The sequence below is a fragment of the Frieseomelitta varia genome, unplaced genomic scaffold (genome assembly GCF_011392965.1).
Source record: "Frieseomelitta varia isolate USP_RPSP 00005682 unplaced genomic scaffold, Fvar_1.2 scaffold_158, whole genome shotgun sequence".
NCBI classification, from domain to species: Eukaryota; Metazoa; Arthropoda; class Insecta; order Hymenoptera; family Apidae; genus Frieseomelitta; species Frieseomelitta varia.
Genome location: NW_025109283.1, coordinates 329,929 through 351,424, shown reverse-complemented (window position 1 = coordinate 351,424; position 21,496 = coordinate 329,929). Strand labels below are relative to the sequence as shown.

At 36.7% G+C, this 21,496-nt stretch overlaps 1 protein-coding gene across 1 annotated transcript in view; it reads left to right on the top strand.

Moving 5' to 3' along the window:
* The window catches only part of LOC122536736 (neurexin-3-like), a 119,122-nt gene that overhangs the window by 8,282 nt on the left and 89,344 nt on the right, over window positions 1–21,496 (top strand). Inside the window, exon 2 of the mRNA XM_043669361.1 lies at window positions 6,904–6,963. Within this exon, the coding sequence (XP_043525296.1) occupies window positions 6,904–6,963 (60 nt within the window). The remainder of the gene's footprint in view (window positions 1–6,903; window positions 6,964–21,496) is intronic.

Genomic DNA, 21,496 nt, shown 5'->3' with positions numbered 1-21,496 from the left:
TTCTCCTTCGTAAAAAAAAAAAAACGTTTCACTTCGCCCGGCGTGCGAAGTGACAAAGCACGGAGCCCCGATTTCAGAATTTTCCTCCCCCGTCATTTTGCAATTGCACGCGGAACGTGTCAGCCGATGAATCTCCGTGTTGATCGATTGTCTCGCGAAGTGGAATGGAAATGGTGTAGGAGCGTGATGCGGGCGATAAACGGCGAATAAGGTGAACGAGGAGTGCGAGCATCGGGGCTTCGTTACCATCGAGGAGGTGGAGGTATGGTTGTCTCGCCCTGTTCCTCAAGACTGTTGATTACCGACCTACATACACCGCCGACGGCGATACGCCGCGTGCATTTCCATACTCGCGCAACGATTCAATTCTGATTATCTTAAACCCATCGGCCACCGATCGATCGATCTCCCGATTAACGTCTCAATCGGAATAGCGGGTGTGGATAAACGGATACTCGAGTTTTGCAATTATGATTATTCAGTTGCTGAACGGATGAAACATTGAGATGTCTGTGATTCGATACATTTTGTTGGAAAATGTTGGAAAATTCTGGATACTCTCGATAATGAAAAATGTCGTCAAAATATTTGGCAATATGTTAGTCACGATTATGTACTACTCGCGTCATGTTTTCAGACATTTTTATTGCAAAAGTCCAGAAATTGGAAAAATGCGGGATCGTTATATGAAAAGCGAACGCTTGTATATGAGAGTAGGATTCTCGTATGAGTTTAGAAAATTCATTAAATAAATTTAGAATTTTATCATCTGTCTACACCGTTGACAACAAAATTTATCTATTCATTCTTTCGATTGTTGTTTGTCATCAAGTTGAGAAGAAACGATGGACGGATGTGAATCGCATTTCCAGCGTTCAGAAAATAATAATATCCAATTTGGATGTTACAATGTAATATTCAATTGGATTGATTTTAAACTACATTAGAACAATAATAATTCATTGGAAGTAATGAATAATTATCTTCTAATCGCTAAAATACCGCGAACGTCCCAAACGAGCTGATACAACAATTCTCTCTCTCGGGAATGTGTTAGAATCGATAATTAATCAGAGATACCTACACCAAGTTGCGAACAACTGAAGTGGTTGATGATTCATAGCAGAACTTTTTAACTGGTCTCTTTCCTCGAGCTCGATTGTCTTTTCTGAAGAGAGGTGCGGTCGTTACGCGACGATATAACGTAATTTCCACGGTTTAACGACCATGTTGAAGCCACGGTGTCAGACTTTCGCAAAGAAGAAAGAGAAACGGATAAAATAGTGAACGTCGTCCTCGTCGTCGTCGCGACGAGAGCTGGGGGAAGAAAAACGAACTGGAGGATTTATTAGGGTCGGAATAATCAGTCCGTTGGGATCTCTTACAAATACCACAGGAGAGACGACGCTTTTCCACCATGGGGAAGCTTTGGAAACGGATTGGAGGGTGGAAGCGCGAAAAATGGAATCTAACGATGCCAATCTCTGACGATATTTGACCGACCGTTACTCGAGAAGGGAATATCCGAGATTTCATTTCACTCCTGGAGCATTTTATTTTAACAGATTCTGAGAACAAATTTTGATACTCTCTACATTTTTTGTGCATTGTAGTGAAGTGATCATCACGCAAGTGTAACGAGCTGTCTCTTCTTTATTTTTGACTGAAAAACTTGAATGACGTTAGAATAGTTCAAGATTGGTTATGTATTTTTTTTTCGCGAGTGCAATAAGGCATGTATTTTTTTTTAATGCGTTTCTTTCTTTTGCATTATACTTTCTTGTCGTTTTGTGTAAAAATAGTACTGAGTAACATGAAGAATGATTAGTTCAGAAGAGTTCTAGAATATCGAACATATCTTTTTTTAAATTCATCGGTTCTTAACCATCGTTTTTCTACGTACAATGACGAAATATTTTGATATGTGTGAATAAATGGGAAGTTTCTATTTAAATACTAGCCCGGTATCATAAAAGTGCGCGTGTATCGCTACAAAAGATTTAGAAAAAAATTTAATCATGAATGTGTAACTCTTCTTCTTTATTTGACATGATCCAAATTCTTCCAACTTTAATCAAAAGAAGTTACAGTTTCGTGAATCATCCTGCATACGTTGTTTAAATTTTCAGAACCTGAAATTTTCCAAACATGCACAGTCTACTATTATTAATACTAACAATTTATAACATACAGTTACCAATAGTTTGTAATATATAATAACTTAGCTAATATAATATATATTAATATATAATAATTATATAATAATATTATATTATATTAGAATATATATAATATGTAATAGCTTGTAATAGTAATTTTACTAACACCAGTAAAATATCAAAATGTCCTCCACGACACGTGCAACGCAGACGTAGAAGCTTCACGTAATGAGTGTTCAAACACTCTCGCGAGCCGGCATGTTTTTTCAGCTTAATTAATAAAACTTGGCCGCTTTCACGCCCGGAAGACGAGTGCATTTACATGAGAGAACGAAGAAAATTTGTACTTGGCTCGCACTTGAACGCCAGCAGCAGACGTCGGGTGCGATCTTCTTCCTCCCCTCTTCCCAAACGCAATAAATGAGAGAGACCTTGCAATAACGAATAGTTCGCTGTTTGCCTTGTCGAGTGCGACGTGGATTTCGCGAGGCGGGCGCAAACACGCGTTATGCAGTGAATTAACAAAACATTTGTCAGCGTAATGAAGTAGTTAAATGAGATAGACGAATTAGCGGATACGCTGGTAAATGAGAAACGCGAACATCGAGATCAGTAAATTGCAGAGGTGGTATTTCCTCCTTAAGGCCCGCGTTGATTGTTGACCCACTTCCGCGTGCGCGAAAGCACCACGTACAAATATCCAGCGAGCCTTTCTCCATCATCCGATTCAACGACTTCCGGCAAGTTTTGCCAGTCTTCCAACGAGAATTCGTCCCCGACGATTCTCCATTTTCTGGATTTAAACGCGATCAGAGGATAAAAATGCGACGTTAAACCCGCGAAACGAGATTAATTTGAAAATTCCCTGCTCCAAGCTGCGGCGAACGAGCTAGTTTGGCGATGGAAACTGGCTCGTCGCGAAACGACCGTGGGACGAATCGATCTCGTTGTATAAAACATCAAAGACAGCGCGAGTTGACAGTTGTACTTATTTCCTAGTTGTAGCTAGGACGCGGCTCCGACGGATCTAGGTCAACGATTAAACGTCTCGAACTGCATGGAAACTTGCTGTTCATGTTAATATTGGCACTTGTTAATATTGAACCTAGTTACCCGACTTAACTTTCTATTCCGTTTGTCTGAAATGTTTCTTCGATTTTCAGTTAAAAGATCTTTGGAAGATCACTGAAATTAATTTTTAAATTCATTTTCAATGTCAGTCTATTGTGTTTCATATTCTATATTCGTTCAAAAGGAAATGAAACACTATTTTCGTGCTGTAGATGGATTAAAAGTGGATCGATAAAGCGATTAATCGTTGATTCACTATTGCTCGACGTCATTAATGGATCCATTCCACTTTTAAATTCGTGCGCGGAGAAATATCAGCGATTCATTGCTGTTGATAGAAATATAGATTGGAAATGGGAAATACCCTGGAGTCAATGTGATTAGTGCGTACAACTATATTCAATTATATTAACGGAGTCGATAATTGCATTTCTCGCATCTAATGATTTATGTACGTCAACGTGTATTATTGTGTCTACCAATAATTTTCTGTTTGTTAGTTTATTATTTCCTGATGGAAATGTGTGCTCACTGTGGGTACAAATATTTTTCAAGGCACAGTACCAGTAGAATCAAAAAACTGATAATACAAACGAATGAATTAGTTAATCTTTCAAGAACTTAAAATTCATAAAATTATACAACCTAGGTGGAAAATGACAAAATTTAAATTTAATGGAAGAAAATTTTACGAAAATAGATAATTTTAAATATATGTATAAATGTTATATAATAAAATAATATTAAATATATATATATATATTAAATTCAAATATAGATGAGTAGTAATAGTCAGTGAATGGTCAGACATGCCTCTTAATACAATACAGCTTTTCAATTTTCTGTGGTAATTAAATCAAGTATTCTTTTAAGAATTCTACAAAGACTATACTGATATAATTACTCTCCTTAAATTAAGAAGGATTGAACAAATTTTTCACAATCTTAAAATTCAAAGTTTTAAATTATATACTTTCACGTATGAAATTATAAAAGTGAATATATTTCGAAAAATCGACCTTCTAATGTTAACTACAATTAACTATAATAGGTCAGTCATGTCTCTCAAATAAACTAAATACACCTAATGTAAACAAAATAAGATTGGAATTGAATTTGTACAAGTACTCGTATCCATTTTTCAAAATTCTCCGCATTATGCTTCAGTAATCAGACGCATTAAATTCACAATACAATCCTACCACAATGGCTAACCATTTCGATTTTCAATGGATCACTTAGTTAATGGTGGTGTTTAGTCATGGTTCGCCAATCCGATCATGATCTGATTGTAATTCCGGACCGTAAACATTCGATTAATTCAGCTAAAATAGTCGCGTTTCATTGGCGGATTTTACCAACGTGGTAACATGCTATTGTTTAAATATCAATCGATTACTGTTTCCCATGGTTACACGTTTCGACATAACTTAATCGAAATACAGAATGAATTATGAACTGCGCTTAACTGCGCTTCAATCAATGAATCGGCAAGGCATTTCATTTTACTTTTGTTTATTTTCACACTTAGAAATAGATAATAAATAAGCGATTAGAGGACATTAATAATTTGTAATACTTTAATAGACAACAGTAACCCATTTAAAATGGATAACAGAGACTGAATTTATTCAATAACCTAATCAATTATAACGTAATACAGTGGCATAATAATAGAAGTTTATTGATAATTATAATTAGTTTAATAGACACTCTGATACAGAATTAGCAGAACATTGAACGAGTAAAGAGCAACATCACACACATAATGGAAACATCGTTTCTGGACAATAGCGAACGAAAAATCCTTTCGAAGAAATTTGCGAGTCTCTGCAAAAAAATTTCTACGCGAGGTGCCATTTTCATGAACGACAACAAGCGTTGTGTTCGATGAAATTCCAGGAAGGCCAGTCCTCGTCTATATTAGTTTCTCGATACATGAAGAACAATTCGCGCGTCCCAGCGAATCACAACAAGTTATTAGAGCTGCGCGACAGGGTCGAACGATCGAAATCATTTCCGTGGGATTTCAATGGTCGAGATGACCGCGCGTGAAAGCCAGTGTATCCAAAGCGGAGTCAGTATATCGGTTTGAGTTGAAGCCAGAGGGTCGTATACGACACAGACAACGCGAGAACGCGATAATTCGCCGACCACGAGGAGAAGAAACGCTGGAAAATGTATTTTCGATCGTGTGTCGACCACTGTTTAAATATCTCACCGTGAGTTGCCTTGCAATTTATACTTGAGATATTTTTTTTGGATTATGGAGATACGACTGGCAGAGTTTCGTACGCGTGCGTTGTATTGTGGTGTCTTTTGGATGAAAAAGAAGACAGATTTGATATGCGGTGGTTCGCGAAAGTGTGTTTGGATACTTGTAGAAACTTTTTGTGAATGTACATTCGTTGGGGGAGGAGCTGTGTAGTTTCTATAATTTGTATAATGGTAATTCGTTTGTTCTTCGAGTTATTTGTGATTTTCGTTCGTTTTAATAGGAGCTTGTAAATTGCAGAGTAAATTCAATTAAAAAGGACGTTATTTAAAATTTATTTCAAATTAAATGTGTATGAGATTTGGAGAATCGTAATTATATTGGAGAAATTTGCAACGAATCTAAAAATATACAGTGGTTACATAAAGTATTACACAAAGTTCTGAAAAATGTCTAAAAGTCTAATATATTTAATCCTAGAATTCTCTGACTAGAAAATGCTTTATCAAATAAGTGTATATTTCAGAATATTTTTTGTAATCACTGTATATTCATTCACTGAAGATCGAGGAAAATAGAAATGATATTTTTCTGACAGAAGCGATAAATAAACCAACAGTTGGTAGAAATGATTTCCAATTTTCACTGTGTAATTTTTATAAAATACACTGAGTAACAAAAATAAAAGTAAAAGTAAAAGAGAAAGAATGAGAAACTCGTTGTGCAGAAATTTTAATAGATAATATCAACTTCATAGAGCGTTTGGAAGATTAGAGTTCTTAGTATAATATGATAGTTTAAGACTACTTTAGGGTAGAAATTTTTTTTACTTATGGGATGTTCTTGAAACATTAAGTGTGATGAATTATATAATGATTTTAACGTTGAAAATATGTGAGAGTATTAGTTGTTAATATTTTCAATAAGTCATTTACCAAAATTTGATGAATTTTGATGTAGCATCAAACAACCTCTTCTCTTGTATTATACATTAAAGACTATGACTTTCATCCAACAGAAATAGATTAAATATTTGAGATTAGCTATTTCCTTTAAACAGTCCCGTAAATTAAATCCTTTAGTCTTAGTATTGTTAGACATGGATCATGTATAATATTTTGATAGATTAATTTAATTGGCTGTTAAAAAAATATCACAATTATTCTACAGACGATTGATTCACGCGAGTAAAATGAAACCAGATCAGTTTCAAGAACACTCTGTCACCAACGAGAAAAACAAAAATCTGTTGGTACGATTTACACCTTTTCACCTTTTGTTTCTCATAGTTGATCAACTCGCCTCATCACACTGAATTAAATCAAATTGTGTTCCAATGAAAAGATGGAAGTCCAGGTGGAAGGGTCGTTTTCGATCATTTTCGCTCGCCGATACATTTACAGAGCATGGTTCAGTTTTTTATACTTTCTTTCTTTCCTTCTTTCTGTTTACACATAGAAGCATGGAGCACGGTGCTGCCTACGGCGGGTGCTGGTGATTACTGGGCGTGGGAATACAGTGAGTCACGCTAATTACTAAAGCTAAAGGCTCCACGATAATGTAGTCCGGCGTAGGTAGTGATATCTCTAGAGTATTGATCAAGTAGATCGTAGCTCTCGTTAACGCGCCCCGACCGATGTCGTATTACTCTTGTGCACCTGGTCCAGCGTATCACGTATTATACATATCTTTCTTCATCTCCTTCCTCTCTCCTTTCCTCCTTTCCTCTTTTTTTTTTTTTTTTTTTTGAAAGTCGTATTTTAATGGGGTGAAATGAAATAACCTTCGTGACACGACTTAACTTGCTTAACTATGCTACAGAAATTTATTTCATCTCCAAATTTCTCCTCCCTCCTAACTGGTATCATCGAGTCTTTGGGGCTGATTTAAAATTGAATTTGGAACTTTTTATTCGATCACGAAGAAAGGAAAATACAAAATAAAATCAAGTACCCTAAATTTTAGTAATTACTGTCATTTATAACACAATGTTAGTAGTATTTGAAGGCTATGTAAGTTGATTTGTGCGTGTTGTCGGGAAGAATGGTAATTGGTCGTGTCACGAATGTATAATACTTCGGGTAGTTAGAATATTATTATTATATTAAAACGTTGACTAACCTCTTCGATTATTATGATTAACGTAGACGCAAGAATTAGCTCATTTGTCCTTGGATATTTTTAAAATTCCAATTTTCATTAATCTGCATAAATGAAAGTAAAAGTGACATTGATTGGTTGAGAGCCTGAGAGGAATTCCATATTCCATTCTGTTTTGATAAATTTCAACGGTGATTTAATTTTAATTTGGAAATGAAATGTTCAATTATTATGAAAATTATTAAGTTTCAAAAATTTACAAAAAGTATACAGTATGCCGAAATATATATGATATATATAAAATGAAGTATTCATGATAACACGATATTTAATTATATTTATGAAAATACGAATTTCCGTAAAAATCCACCATCTACACACATTTTTCACGTTGTATCAACGTTGTTAAATATTTTCTAAAATTCCAACCAACGAAATCGTCTATCGCAACGAGGTATAATTTTCAGAAGAAAAGGAAAATATTTAAAAAAAAAATGATAGAATCTCGTGAAGACACACTACAGCAGTAGTACATTTGCTCAAAGAAGAGAGACAGAAAGGGTGAGAAGTAATGTATATACAGCAGTAAATCTTACGTACGGGAGGATAACAACGGTTTTCCCAATTTCTCCTCTGTAATATATAACAGCTTGCAGAAATGTTGCAATTACCTTGGTTAATCGCCATTACAAGCATTGTGCACGATGATTTAAGAGTGAAACAGAAGTCGATAAATAATACGAGAAATTTAAAGTAACGCCGACGGCGGAGAGATTAATCGGTAAATTGCTTGCGTTCTTTCTGATCTTAGTTCCTCCGCGGAGTAAAGCGTAGAGCAAGATAAATCGCACCTAGCTAGCCTGATTAATCGATCTTCACCATAGAATATAGATCCTCCCTCGGTATAGATTTTAGTTAATACCTCCTAACTTATGGTAGCTTGCTGGATTTTCTATTACTGTGCCATGGGGAAGCAAACGCGATGATTCTCGTTCACTGTGGAATTAATCCTTGTAGGATTAACCCTTTCCTTAGCAACGTGACCAACCGATAGTCGATATAATTATTGGCAATTTTTTTTACAGATGGATTTTTCTTTGAACGATTAAGTAAGGATTCACGGTGTCAATTTTAGTGTCATTTTTTCGAACATTTATTGGAAATTTTTAAATGTAAACATATGGTACACAATAAAATTATACGAAATATTCAAAATACGGTAGCTGATGTAATAGATGAATTGAATCTTGTTTTATGAAACTATTTTCGAGTAATATCTTTAATATTTTCTATTTTTTTTTCACTTGAGAAAGTACGGTAAACCTGAGCAAATAAAAGAAAAATAAATAAATGAAAAGAAGTAACAGGATACAGATGACGTTTTGCCGAAATGACGCCAGTGAGCGATGAATTTTTAAGATGAAGCCCGAATGAATCGTCAGGGGCTAATTACCAAACGGAACGGGAAGTTGGCCGGGGGCCATTGTACGTTTTTACACAATGCGTCTTCATTGGAAACAAATCTAGACACAAAAGGGATAAATTACGGCCGGTCAGGATTGTCGCATCGCTTTTGAATTTCGAGTTTGAATTCCGTTCCATGGCATCGAGCCGGACACCACCCTTTGTACCAGCGAATTATCATGCCATTCTACGCGTTTTCACCTATCACGCGGCTGAATATTAAATGAACCTCTTCGAAACACACGCGCCATTCGCAACTCTAATAGCTCGTTAATTTTCTCGCAGTAGTAGTCTGAGGAAAATCATTGGAAGATGGTACATTGAGCGTTTTCGAGGTACTCGGAATACCTCAGGTATTTTCACTTTCAATTTTCGAATTCGTTCTTGATCCTACAAGACTGAGATCTCTGCGTCCAATAATAGTTCGAATTTGTTTCACAGGTCAAAAGATCGACAATCCTCTCGAGGCGATTCTTACCTTTGGATTTCAATTCTTTTGAGGTGAAAATGTTACAAAATGAGAGTAAACGTGTATAAAATATAAATTACGCTTGTAATATTTAAACTTAAAGTGCTATGTGAGATCTTTTGGATGCGAAAGTTAGTTGTACATTATTATTATTATTTTTTTTTTTCTAAATTATTTCGACCAAAATTTAACTTTCACACTTTCGCAAATTATAATTACGAACAATTGTAATTGAAATGGTACGATGAAATTCAAAATTGGGATCGTTGAACTAAGGATTGAAATTCTTATGAATTTAAGCAGAAATTTGCTTCGTTCGTCAAGTAGAAATTTTTTTGGTGATTTTCGTCGTTTAAAATTCAGAGCAAGTGTTGTATGGAAACAATTAAGAACGATTATTCTTTCAACTAACTATTCGAGATTTAACGGGTGACTTTAGGCGAACGATAAATTCCTCGAATGATTTGCAAAAATACTTCGCGTGCCTCTCTGGTAATGTTCGTGCTAGGTAGGGGCACGAAGTTTGAGGAACTCGGCAAGTGAAATTCAAAAATTTTAATCTAACGACGGGTTTTCATATCGTAGAATAAATGATGAATGAAGCATCTACTTTCCAAAGTAAAACGAAGGTTCCCTTTTAATGCAGCATTTCAGTCTTCGAGTACAGTTTTCAAGAGCTTTATCGATTACTCGATAAGCACGAAGTACAACCCGTTTAATACCATTCCTAGCCATCTACCTCTAAATCTAATCACACACATGAAACAAGCTAATTAATGAGTGGATTCAACTTGAAAAAGGCATCCATTTATGCAAATATCAGACAGATATTTTCATCGTTCGGTCGAAGAACAAATCGTTCGTGATGATTCGAGTTTGGTTGACTCGACAATCAATTTGGTTAATTTTAAAACACAAATTCGAATTTGTCGAAAAATAAAATCAAGGGGGGAAAAGGGACGATGTCGGTTTTAACAAATTTTTAGTGCTTGTTATCGCTGACTGTATCGCATTGCAAGCTAAAATTTCCCGAGTTTTACCGAGTTTATTTTGATACACGAGAAGTTGTACGGAGTTGCTGAATGTACATTGGAAAATAAATTTTTTTCGTTTTCTGGGAAATGCTGAAACTGGACGCTCTCCTTTTCCCCCTGTTTTCGAGTACAAAAATAAATCTGGTCCTCTGAAAACATCGGAGACTTTCGCGTCGCTTCTTTATTCCCATTTTAAACTTTAAGAATGAAGGCGAATCAACAGAAATCGAGAAAAGTTTCAAGAATAATCGTTTCGCGTAAACATATGCTAGTAAAACACGCGATTTAGGGAATGTAAAGTAAATGTATAAATATATAAATTAGCGTGGGGAATAGAGGAATAAAAGAGAATGGTTATTAAAACGATAGAAGACTGAACAAAATTAGATTTGGCTTCACACGACGCGTGTGATGAAGATTTAAACTCGTTAAATCTCTAAAACGCCATTATCTCACTGCTTCAGTATAGACACGTGAACCAGATCCTCTGCAATTAGAATTTCATTCTAACAAAACAGAGTTATCACTCGACTAATAAATATCTATTATAAATTTCAATTTAAAACAATTAATTATAATTTAATAAATTCCACGTTAAAACTTATATTTATACATACCACGAAAATTGACGAAAATTTATAGATATCGCGTGACACACGTTAGTAGTCAACTTCTAAATTGTCTATTTTTCTATCGTTTGGTCCACTTGCGTGTCCACAGTTCACTGCTTGAAAAAAACCCTCTGCTTAAAAAAAAAAAAAAAAAAAAAAAGAAGAAAAGAAAAAAAGTAGAAGAATAAAATATACCAATACTGGGCAAGTCCAGTGAAATAGTTGAAAACGCGCGTGTAGTAGTCGCGTGAGAAGGTGGGTTTAAAGTTCCTCCGTGGTCGTCGGGACGTAATATTCTCTCCACTTGGGATTTATGCCGCAGTAGTGGCGTGGCACGGTGGGAGAAATTGCGGCGTGGGGTGGTTTGGCCGAGGGTTAGGGGGATGGCTGGTTGCCTGCCTCTCTCGGCCACACCAGGAAGGTTGGTCGTAGATTATAAACGGTCGTTTTGTTGCGTTGTTAGCAGATGTCTGACGCTAGTGTAACGCGCACGGAAAAAGAGAGAGGGAGAACAGTGGCTGTCTTTGGGGTGGGATAGTCGCTAATTAAGTTTTTCACACAGAAATTCGTGGGGCTGGCCTCGGTGGAATTCCGAGCGTTGGTAACGCGGCTCGATGAAAAATCGACGAAGCTGGCCAGCTGTTTTCGTCGTGCGTGCGACGCAGTATCAGACCGTAAAACCAGCCGGCCACCCCAGCCTGATGTTAACTGCAGATAATTAAAATCCCTCTCCCCTTATGTAAACACGCGCTTTTTATGGAAATAATGTGTCCCTTAATATGGGATTATTAGCGGTCAACCGATTCGCCGGTCTGATTATGAAGGGTTGAAAACATTTCCAGGGCTGTGAAATACTGTTCAATGACAGAGTTTCGCGAGATTCCCTTTCTTCCTGTTATTTAGGGGAGGTTTGTTCAGTCGTTCAATCGAAGCATAAAATTTTCATCGTGCGTAGGTCTCTTTTTCTTTGTGGTTTCGGCGTGGAATATTTTATTGGCAGGTTCTTTTCAATGCTCGATTCTATCTGTTTTATTAAATTACACGAGAGGCAGGTTAATCACGAACACACGGTTGGTAACACGATTATATACTTTTTTTATTATTAACAGAAAGCAATTGAACGGTATCAGTTCGTTGCTATGAAATTTTTGTTCAATATTTTGTACGAAATAAAGTCAGAAATTTTTAATAATAAATGATTAGTACGACGTAAAAAAAAAAATTGTATACTTTTCAGATACATGTGTATATATTTCTGTCACCGACTATTCAGAGTGTAACAAAGAAAAATGTGTTTCATGTAAATTCACCGTAACTGATGATTTTTACATTTACTATATTAAATTGTAAATTTCTAAATTTCCATTTCTCTATTTATTTTCTGTTCGAATCTTCTCCACCAGATACCAAGTTCCACATTAATTTAATCAGCCGTACTCTTCCATTATTGATCGAGAAATCAGCGTGTATTGCTACACGGAACAATTTAGTGGGCCAGACAGAGAAATTACTTAATGTAAGTCTATTGTATCCGATACTCCGTACGAAATGTACTTGTGCCTCAGGAGATATGCAAATTAACGACTAAATACTGCGTCGATGTACAACTGCTATTGATACGAAGGGCGAAGGGTTGACCTAGTCTTGTCCAAATAGCCACATAGACATACATTTAGTTTACACCGGTGGTGACCCTCCGATTACCCTCTCTGCTTTGGTGAATTGCCGCACGAAGTGTTCCCCATTAATGTATTTTACCGTACACGGTGATGCAAAGTGTTTGGAACTTATTCACAGATAGACATAGTACAACGGAAGTGTAGTACAACAGAATAATTTTTTCCCAATTACGAGGACAAGCGCGAGCTGTAAAATGAAAACTAATCTGTTTTTGGCACCGGACGAATTACTGTCTTTACAATTACCGTGTAATTTCTGGAAATTAATTATTCTGTTTTCAGCAATAATCTATTCTTACAATCTTTTAGTGTGCAATGGTATAAGACTAGGATTGCTTGAACTTGTGTTCATCTTTTATTAAACAAGCACAAACGTAGCATGGAATCGTTTCTTTTAATAGGTCCGTTTTTGAAATTTGAAATTATCAACAGACGCTCGACACAACACAAACGAGACTTGTAATTAAAAATCCCCCCGATTGTTTAACGAACAGCCACGCATCAACAATTGAACATCAATTATGATTATGTAACAATTATTATGTATTAATAATCGAATTAGCATTTCGAGTGCGCCATTAGTTGTTGTAACATCATTTCTAATTAAATTGCTTCCTTCCAAACTGTCATCAAATTTGGAATTTAAATGATAATCGTTCCGATAATTAAATTAACAATTTTAACTATTGTCGTATTTTTGATCACAGATTAAGCAAACCCAGTTCGTGTGAGTATTTCCTCTTTAGAATACGGACTGCCATCTATCAGAAGAATTGTACAATTGTTTCACGTGTCAACGTGATCCAAAATCGATCTATAAATAATAAACTACATACGTCATAAATCACGGCGAAGGAAATCTCCGTGGAGGGATCGAGCAATGAAGCTATTCATACATTTTAACCAGTCCTTTTTGTCTCGATATCGCGCAGGACGAAGTAATCATAAATTCAACAGTAGCCACGGGTGGTCCTGGTGCGCATTTCGCGGGGCTTCGCACGCGAGATTGTCCATTCGGTTATCGCGTCGGCATCGAGCCCCTTATTTTCCCCCGCGTTATTCGCGCGAAAAGACGTTTACCGTTCCTTCTCTCCCAACGAGCCACAAGAAATAGCACTCACGGCTTGGCCATCTACTGGGTGATCCCAGGTCGCAGAAATATTTTCGACAAACCGGTTTCTTTCGAAACGCGAAGATTTATATTTCCAACGAAACAGCTCTCTCGCAGCTGTAATTTTTGCTCGCAAGTAATTGCAACTTGTAAATCTCGATGACTTTGCATTTTTGGATGAAACACGCTCGCGTTCGATCTACAATACCGATTTGCAAGCTTTATAATTTGGCCGAAATCACGCTTCAACAACTGTTATCGAATTTTCGGAGTAATTTGAATTTCTAAACGTTTTCGAATAATCGGAACTTTGTGTTTCACACGCCGTGCAACGACAGACGATTTCATTCACAAACTGATTTGTAATTTGAATTTCGTTAGCAGAACGTCAGTGCTACGGATAATATTATACAGAATCTTTCGAAATCAACAATGTTCGATGTTAAATATATTCGTAAAGATCGGCAACCGTTCGAAACGGTCTACGGTTTGAAATCGTACGTCTCTCATATGTTATACGATAGCAAATGAGCGACATTGTAGACACACATAATCGCCTGTGCTATATAACGTAGAGCCAAAATCGATTTCTGATAACAGATCACGTACACGTGCGCACGCCGGCTCGGCTTTATGGCAGCTTTGTCTTTGAGTTAACTAGCGAGAGGATCACCCAGTAGAAAGGGTGACGAGCGCTTTGTCGTTATACGACGGTTCACCTAACACCCTGAACTACCGACGTCTCCTGACAGGACTGTTCTGCTAGTAGTTCGACTCGGTCGAATTAACGACAGGGATGGAAAGGGGTGACGCATAATGCTACTGACAAATGAAGCGAGAGCGGTGTCTTTGATCGATTCGTTCGATTGCAATCTGATAGCGTTGAGCTATAGGTGAATGTGAAGTGCGTATGTGTGTGTGTAGAATGACGTTGAGAAGATTACTAAGCGATTTTTTTCTATACATTACAAGTCTTTTCGATGTACGAAAAGATATCTTTTGCTCGAGTGATGCTATATTCTTTCTTTTTTCAATTATTTTTACGTCAGGTAATTTTTAATTTTCAGTTTTTTGACTGTACATATTATAGAACGTGTTTAATATACTTGAAGCTTTCATTTTTTTAGATTTCTATCGATTTGTATTGCAACAAAAGGTTTCTTGAGAGGTGATTTAGCAATTTTAATAATTTGTTTTAGTTATCTAATATGCTCTAATCAGGTACAAACGAATTGAAAAGGTCTCGCGAAATTGAAAATTTTATTTAAGCTACTTTTTATTATTATCATTGCTTGTTATTTATTTATTTTATACAATATTATTTATATTATTTATTTTATACAAACTACTACTATTTCAAGTTTATTATTTTATACAAAGCGTAAATTTACACCTTCTACTAAACTTTTATTTATCCGAGCCTAAAATTATCTTCACGACAATAATTGTTATCGAGAGATTATGACATAATTTCCATTACAAGAAAGTTGCAAGAGAACGTAGTATACTCTTCAACGTACGTGCTATTGCCAACATTGTACTTTTGCGATCGTTGCGCTTTAATTCACGTTTCATCACGTTTCATCACTTCATTTCACATTCGTCGCACTAGCAATTTAACGAAATTCGCGCGCGACTTCCATCGAGCTACGATTGAAACAGAAATCCAACCCGAGGGATAAAAAAGGAAAAAACAAAATGAACAGAGAAAATCCTGTTGGTGTTTCGTGCTTTGGTCTGTTTCTTTTCTTTCTTCTCCGGTTCGATTACCCGCAGTTGCCACTGACTTCCAGATATTTCATCGGGAACGTATGGATTTTTCCATTATGTATGCAAAAGGAAGTAGCCGCACGGGATGCTGCAATTACAACCAATGAAGCCTCGTATCCAGTAAATAAAATTACGAGTAGTTGCGTTTAATTACACGTGCATCGCCATTCGCTTGTTTTACGCACGCCATTTGCACATTAATTTCGCCGGGAGAGATATCGTTGATCACACGTCGTTTGTTTCTTCAGAATCGGTTCTCTAAAATTGTGCAATTCGTCGTATAATCGATTACGTGTAATGTAAAGTATGTTGAACCACGAAAGATGTACAAGAGCCACGTTTAAAAAATGATCTAGAAGAGTTGTCTGAGAAAAAAGTAAATGAATAAAAAGAAAAAGAAAACTGTAGACGTTAAAGCAATTGATGAATTTTATGTTCGTGTGATTTTGTTCAAAGAAATTGACAGGTGAAACTTTGTTCAAGTATTATTGTGAAAAATTCGTGGAAAGATTCGAGACAAATCGCTGTAATTTTATGAAATTGAAATCATTGATAGTTCTTCGCCGTGTACGTGATAACGGTACGTTACAAAAGTCAGAATAAAGTTACGTACGCCTGTAAATGAAGTCAGCTATTACTGTTATCTGCTGCGAGTAGCAGTTAATCGTACAGTTACTTATTAACTCCGATAATTCATAGGCTCGTTGTTAAGCTGTCGGATCATTATCGTATCAAATCGATATAAACTAGCCAAAAGCGGACAAGCTGACGAAATTAATTACCAAGCCAATCGAGCTGAAATTGAAAACAACAAATAATTTATGAGGTAACGATAATCGAAGCGCGTACTCCGCCATCAAATGGATTTATGCAAATCAAATAATTCGCTAATATTAAAACAACTATTTATAATAAGGGTTACGATACTTATCGATTGAGATATGTCCGCGGTTGCATTTCCAAAGTCGGTCCAGCAATTTCGCCAATTGTGAAATTAAAAAAAATCTAAGATCCGTCAGTTTTATGAATCGATACATCATTAAATAAATGAAACAATTTTCGAAACTTTGTCCACGGGATCAGATTTTTCTCTTTGCAGTACGGTTGATCAAAAAATGTCTCACTTCTTCGATGTCTACTCTAATATTGATTAAATTAAAATAACGGGAAATAGCTACAAAAGGTTCGGTTCATTCATTTCAGAGACTTCTGCCCGGACAGTTATTAATCATTTCACATCTCTGTCAGTCCTCAGTTTTCAATCTTCAATCCGTTTCACTCGACAACTATTTTCATACACTCTATTCAGACAAAATGTCCAATACAATTTGACTGGTTATCAAGAATTATTTCGAATTTTCCAAAGTAACGCAGAATCACCATCCAATATCTCCCGAATGAGATCGCTACTTCTGTTCCCACCTTCAACTACATTCCTAGTTAGAATTAATTTCCCGCGGTGTCAGGGAATTTTCATTCAATTCTCCCACCACCTCAGGCCAATTACGTAGAATAATCAGCAAAGTGTCGTTAATCGAGTGGCCCCGGGCGAAAGTGGGCAAGGAACGGCCACAGCAAGTCGGCCGAAGGAAGCTCAAAGGTGTGTCTCTCGAAGTTTGGGTAACCATCTCAAAGACACTTCCTGACGTCCCTGCGGCTCGTACCGGCGGCCAAAGCTGCCGTATTAGCATGTATATTGCGTCACGTCGACACGACACGCGAGGACACATCGTCCAAACCTCCTCCCCCTCCTTACACCGCCATCCCGGCGGAAACTACGGGTGAACCAAGCTATCCCGGCTTCCGTTTTACCGGTTTCATGCACCGTGCCGCCACTCGGACACTTTCTGGCCGACGCAGATCGTTTAACTGAAAAGGGACTTCCTTTGTTCCGCTCGAGGAGAGCTTCCGCTGGCTTTCTGCCGTGGATCCTGACCTTGAGAGCTTGCGCGAAGCTCGCCAGCAGAGGGTGAACAGACGGTGTTTATCCTGTCCCCGGCGGAAACTCGGATATTTTGTCGAGAAATTGTGGTTACTTGACCTCTTGCTCTGCAATGACGTTCTACGCATGTCGAGAACTTTTTGCTCCAAAATTGTAATATTTTCTCAGTTTTAAGTGAAACGAAATAGGCAAAACAAATGATAAATTTATTACTTCTCTGATCATTTCTTTTCTGTCCAGTGATGTCATACCGACGAGTTCAAAGAGAAAGCGACGAATTGTTGTGTACGGTTTGGTCGCTCGTTATGGTCCGCAATCAGTCGCAAGCGTTTGAGGCGTTTAATAGAACTGTGTTGAAAAATGCGATTTTCAGGGAGAAGAGATTCTGTTCGAGATTCTGAACGTTTCTAAATATTACTATTCGTATTAAGGTAAAATATATTCCCGATACTGAGAAAATAATTTCAATATACTAGTTTCAAGTATATTGAAACGTAACACAGGCAAAGCAAATAATAAATTCATTACTTCTCAATAATTTCCATGTCATACCGACGAGTTCAAAAAGAAAGCGACAAATTCTTGTATACGATTCGATCACTCGTTATGGTCCGCAATCAGTCGCCAGTGCAAGTGGTTGAGGCGTTTAATAGAACTGTGTTGAAAAATGTGATTTTTAGGGAGAAGAAACTCTGTTCGAGATTCTAAACGTTTCTAAATATTACTATTAAGGTAAAATATATTCCCGATACTGAGAAAATAATTTCAATATACTAATTTCAAGTATATTGAAACGTAACACAGGCAAAGCAAATAATAAATTTATTACTTCTCAATAATTTCTATCCAGTAATGTCATACCGACGAGTTCAAAGAGAAAGCGACGAATTGTTGTGTACGGTTTGGTCGCTCGTTATGGTCCGCAATCAGCTTGCCAGCGGCAAGTGGTTAATGATCCAGCTCCGCCCCTCTTTCGCTCGGTTGCCTTTTTTCTTCGTGGATGTTGAATTAAGAGTCACTCGATCCTTCGAGGGTTTGTGTATACGTGGAGGGTGAACGGTGAAATTTTTGGGAGGGAAGAAGCGCAGCTAGCGATAAAAGCTAAAGCATGTGCGTCCGTAAGTTTTGAATATTTAATTCTGACACAGACGAGGTATATGAATAGATATTGCATCTTACGAACTTTCGTGACCCGTGACCTGAAATACCGACATACTAAAAAACCACTGGTTTCTTTTAGCACACACTACATTTAAACAACGGCGAGTTGAAGAACTAGTGAATCTGCTAGCAACATGATTTTTGAGACCAATTACGCTGAAACAAAAATTCTTCACCGCGCGTAATATGAAATTATAATAAAAACCTTCGAACGCAATGCATAAAAATGCGCACTCCCGGCGACCTCGTGTAATTTCTCGAAATGTGAATGAACGTGAAGCTCGCGATGCGCGTCGGTGATATAGATTCCCGAAGCATCGATTCTGAGAATTCCCCTGGCGGAATTTCCCCCTTTGATTGCGCGGGAGGAAAGGGGGATCTTGGTCAATGATGATTCGTATTCATTCGACGGGATCAAGAACTCGCCGATTCATATCGATCGTGCCATCCATATTCAGTTTGACCAGCGTACTATTCCTTTGGAGATTCGTCGCGCTGACGGTTTCGAGCTCTGCGGTTATCTGCCGGCTCTTTGAAAACGGACCGTCGTTCCGAAAGGATTTACTCGGTTATCTACGAGCCGTATTAACGTTAATTAATTAACGTGTTCGGCTATTTCGTTAATCCGTTCCGATTGTCGTGCATGAAACATGAATTGGTTTGTTATCGATCCGCGACTATTATTAGGGATGGAAAGTGACATTGGATTTAATAACTATCGACTAGATGACCGGAACATAAAATTTAGACCTCGGAGGAATTCAAGTTCAAGAGAAATATTTGCAATTTAAAGAATTGATTTTAAACAAATTTGGTCGTTTTATTTTCCAAGTATTTTAAGTATAAACTGTACGTTTTGACTTTATTTGTATAACTCTCCGTACGGGAAATTTTCCATATTTTTGCGTCGTACGTATGTGAAACAGACAAAAGAAAAATTCGTACGTGAAGGGATGTTGAACCTCAATGCACACCGTCGATAAATTTGGGACATTTTATATTATTAATTCGCGTTCAAATGTTAGCACCATTTCGTTCGACAAACGCAAGGTGTACCGTTTCATTCCTCGTGTAATTCATTCCGCGAAACTCGCGAGAGCGAGTCAACGTTTCCAAAGTTGGCGGATAATGACATTGAGTTGCAAACAGCCATTCAGTTTTGTTGTTTAGCGGGAAACTTGGCCACGAGGACAAGTCGGAGGGGAAACTTGGGAAAGCTACGGTGGCGGGTCGTGTAATAAAGACCCCCGGTGCTGAAATCGCTGTGTGTAGCAAAACACTACTGAGCACTGGCTGTGAAGCCGTGAAACAGCGAGCACGTATTACTGAACTCTGGACACGCAATTCCGAATTCTGAATCGCCGATGAATGTCATAAATCGCGTATACACTTAGCGGAGAGAACCGGTGAACACGTTCTCCTGACACTGCTCGGAGCCCGATGAAACGGAGATCCATAGTAGCGTGTATATATGTACATAGCGAACCTCGGACTATGAATTTCCTAGAATCGTTCATAAATCTCGCGTCTATGACGCGTTATTTATTAATAATTGGAATTTTCATACCTGTGTTGTAATAATTATAGGACGTACAGATTAATTGAAAGTGTACGTCATGTGTGAATTATGCAAAAGTTCTGGGTTGGAATATAAAATCGAAATTATATTTAAAAGGTGACTTTAGTTTTTATTATCTTCTTCAGTAATTTAGTATAATTAGTTTTATGAAATATATAGTATTGATTGATTAATTGAGAGTGTACGTCATATGTTAATTACGTAAAAAAACCGGGTTAGAATATAAAGTCAAAATTATGTTTATTTTATATCTTCTTTAATAATTTAGTATAATTAATTTTTATAATTTTACTTTTTTTTTTAATTATGGGATATATAGTATTAATTGATTGATTAATTGAAAATGTACATCATATATTAAATATGTTAAAGTACCGGATTAGAGCATGAGGTCAAAATTATATTTAAAAGGTAACTTTATTTTTTAATATAATATAATAATATAATTTTAATACAGTATTAACAAGATGATTCAATTTAATTTTTATTGTCTCTTTCTCTTGCTTTTTCGACAGACAAGCTCTTATTTTTAAAAGAATCCAAATTCTATTCTAAAAAATACAACACGCGTATTTTTGTTATTACTAGACTATATTTAATGCATTTGTGAAAAATTTTTAAGCACGAAATTGTAATAAATAATACATAAAATACCGAGGATAAGTATTGCTTCCTGCAATATTCGCTACGTAAATTCTACTTTTCTTATTACATTTTCAAAAATATGAATCTGTGTTAGAATTCGCGCTTATCGCACAATCGAGATAGTCGTATCTGAAAATTAGTAGTTTGCATCTTTAAACAAGGAGAAAAGCCTAGATCTAAAAGATACGATTCAACATTGAATGTTAACACGGCGTTCTCACGTTTCGCGTTACGAAATATTAAAAATTTATCGAAGAAAAAGGAATTAATCTGTCGCTTGATAAAGCTAGCCGTACACCGTTGACTTTATTTCTATTTTATGGCCCGGGGGTAACTTGACTTTTATTCAAATTAGGATTACGTTTATTACGCAGTAACTGTTGGTAGTTTAATCTGACGATAGAAATAAAATACGTTCATACGAAACGAGAAAGAATTATTTCATTAGTGAATATGGAAGCACGTGGATATGCATCGGGGATAATG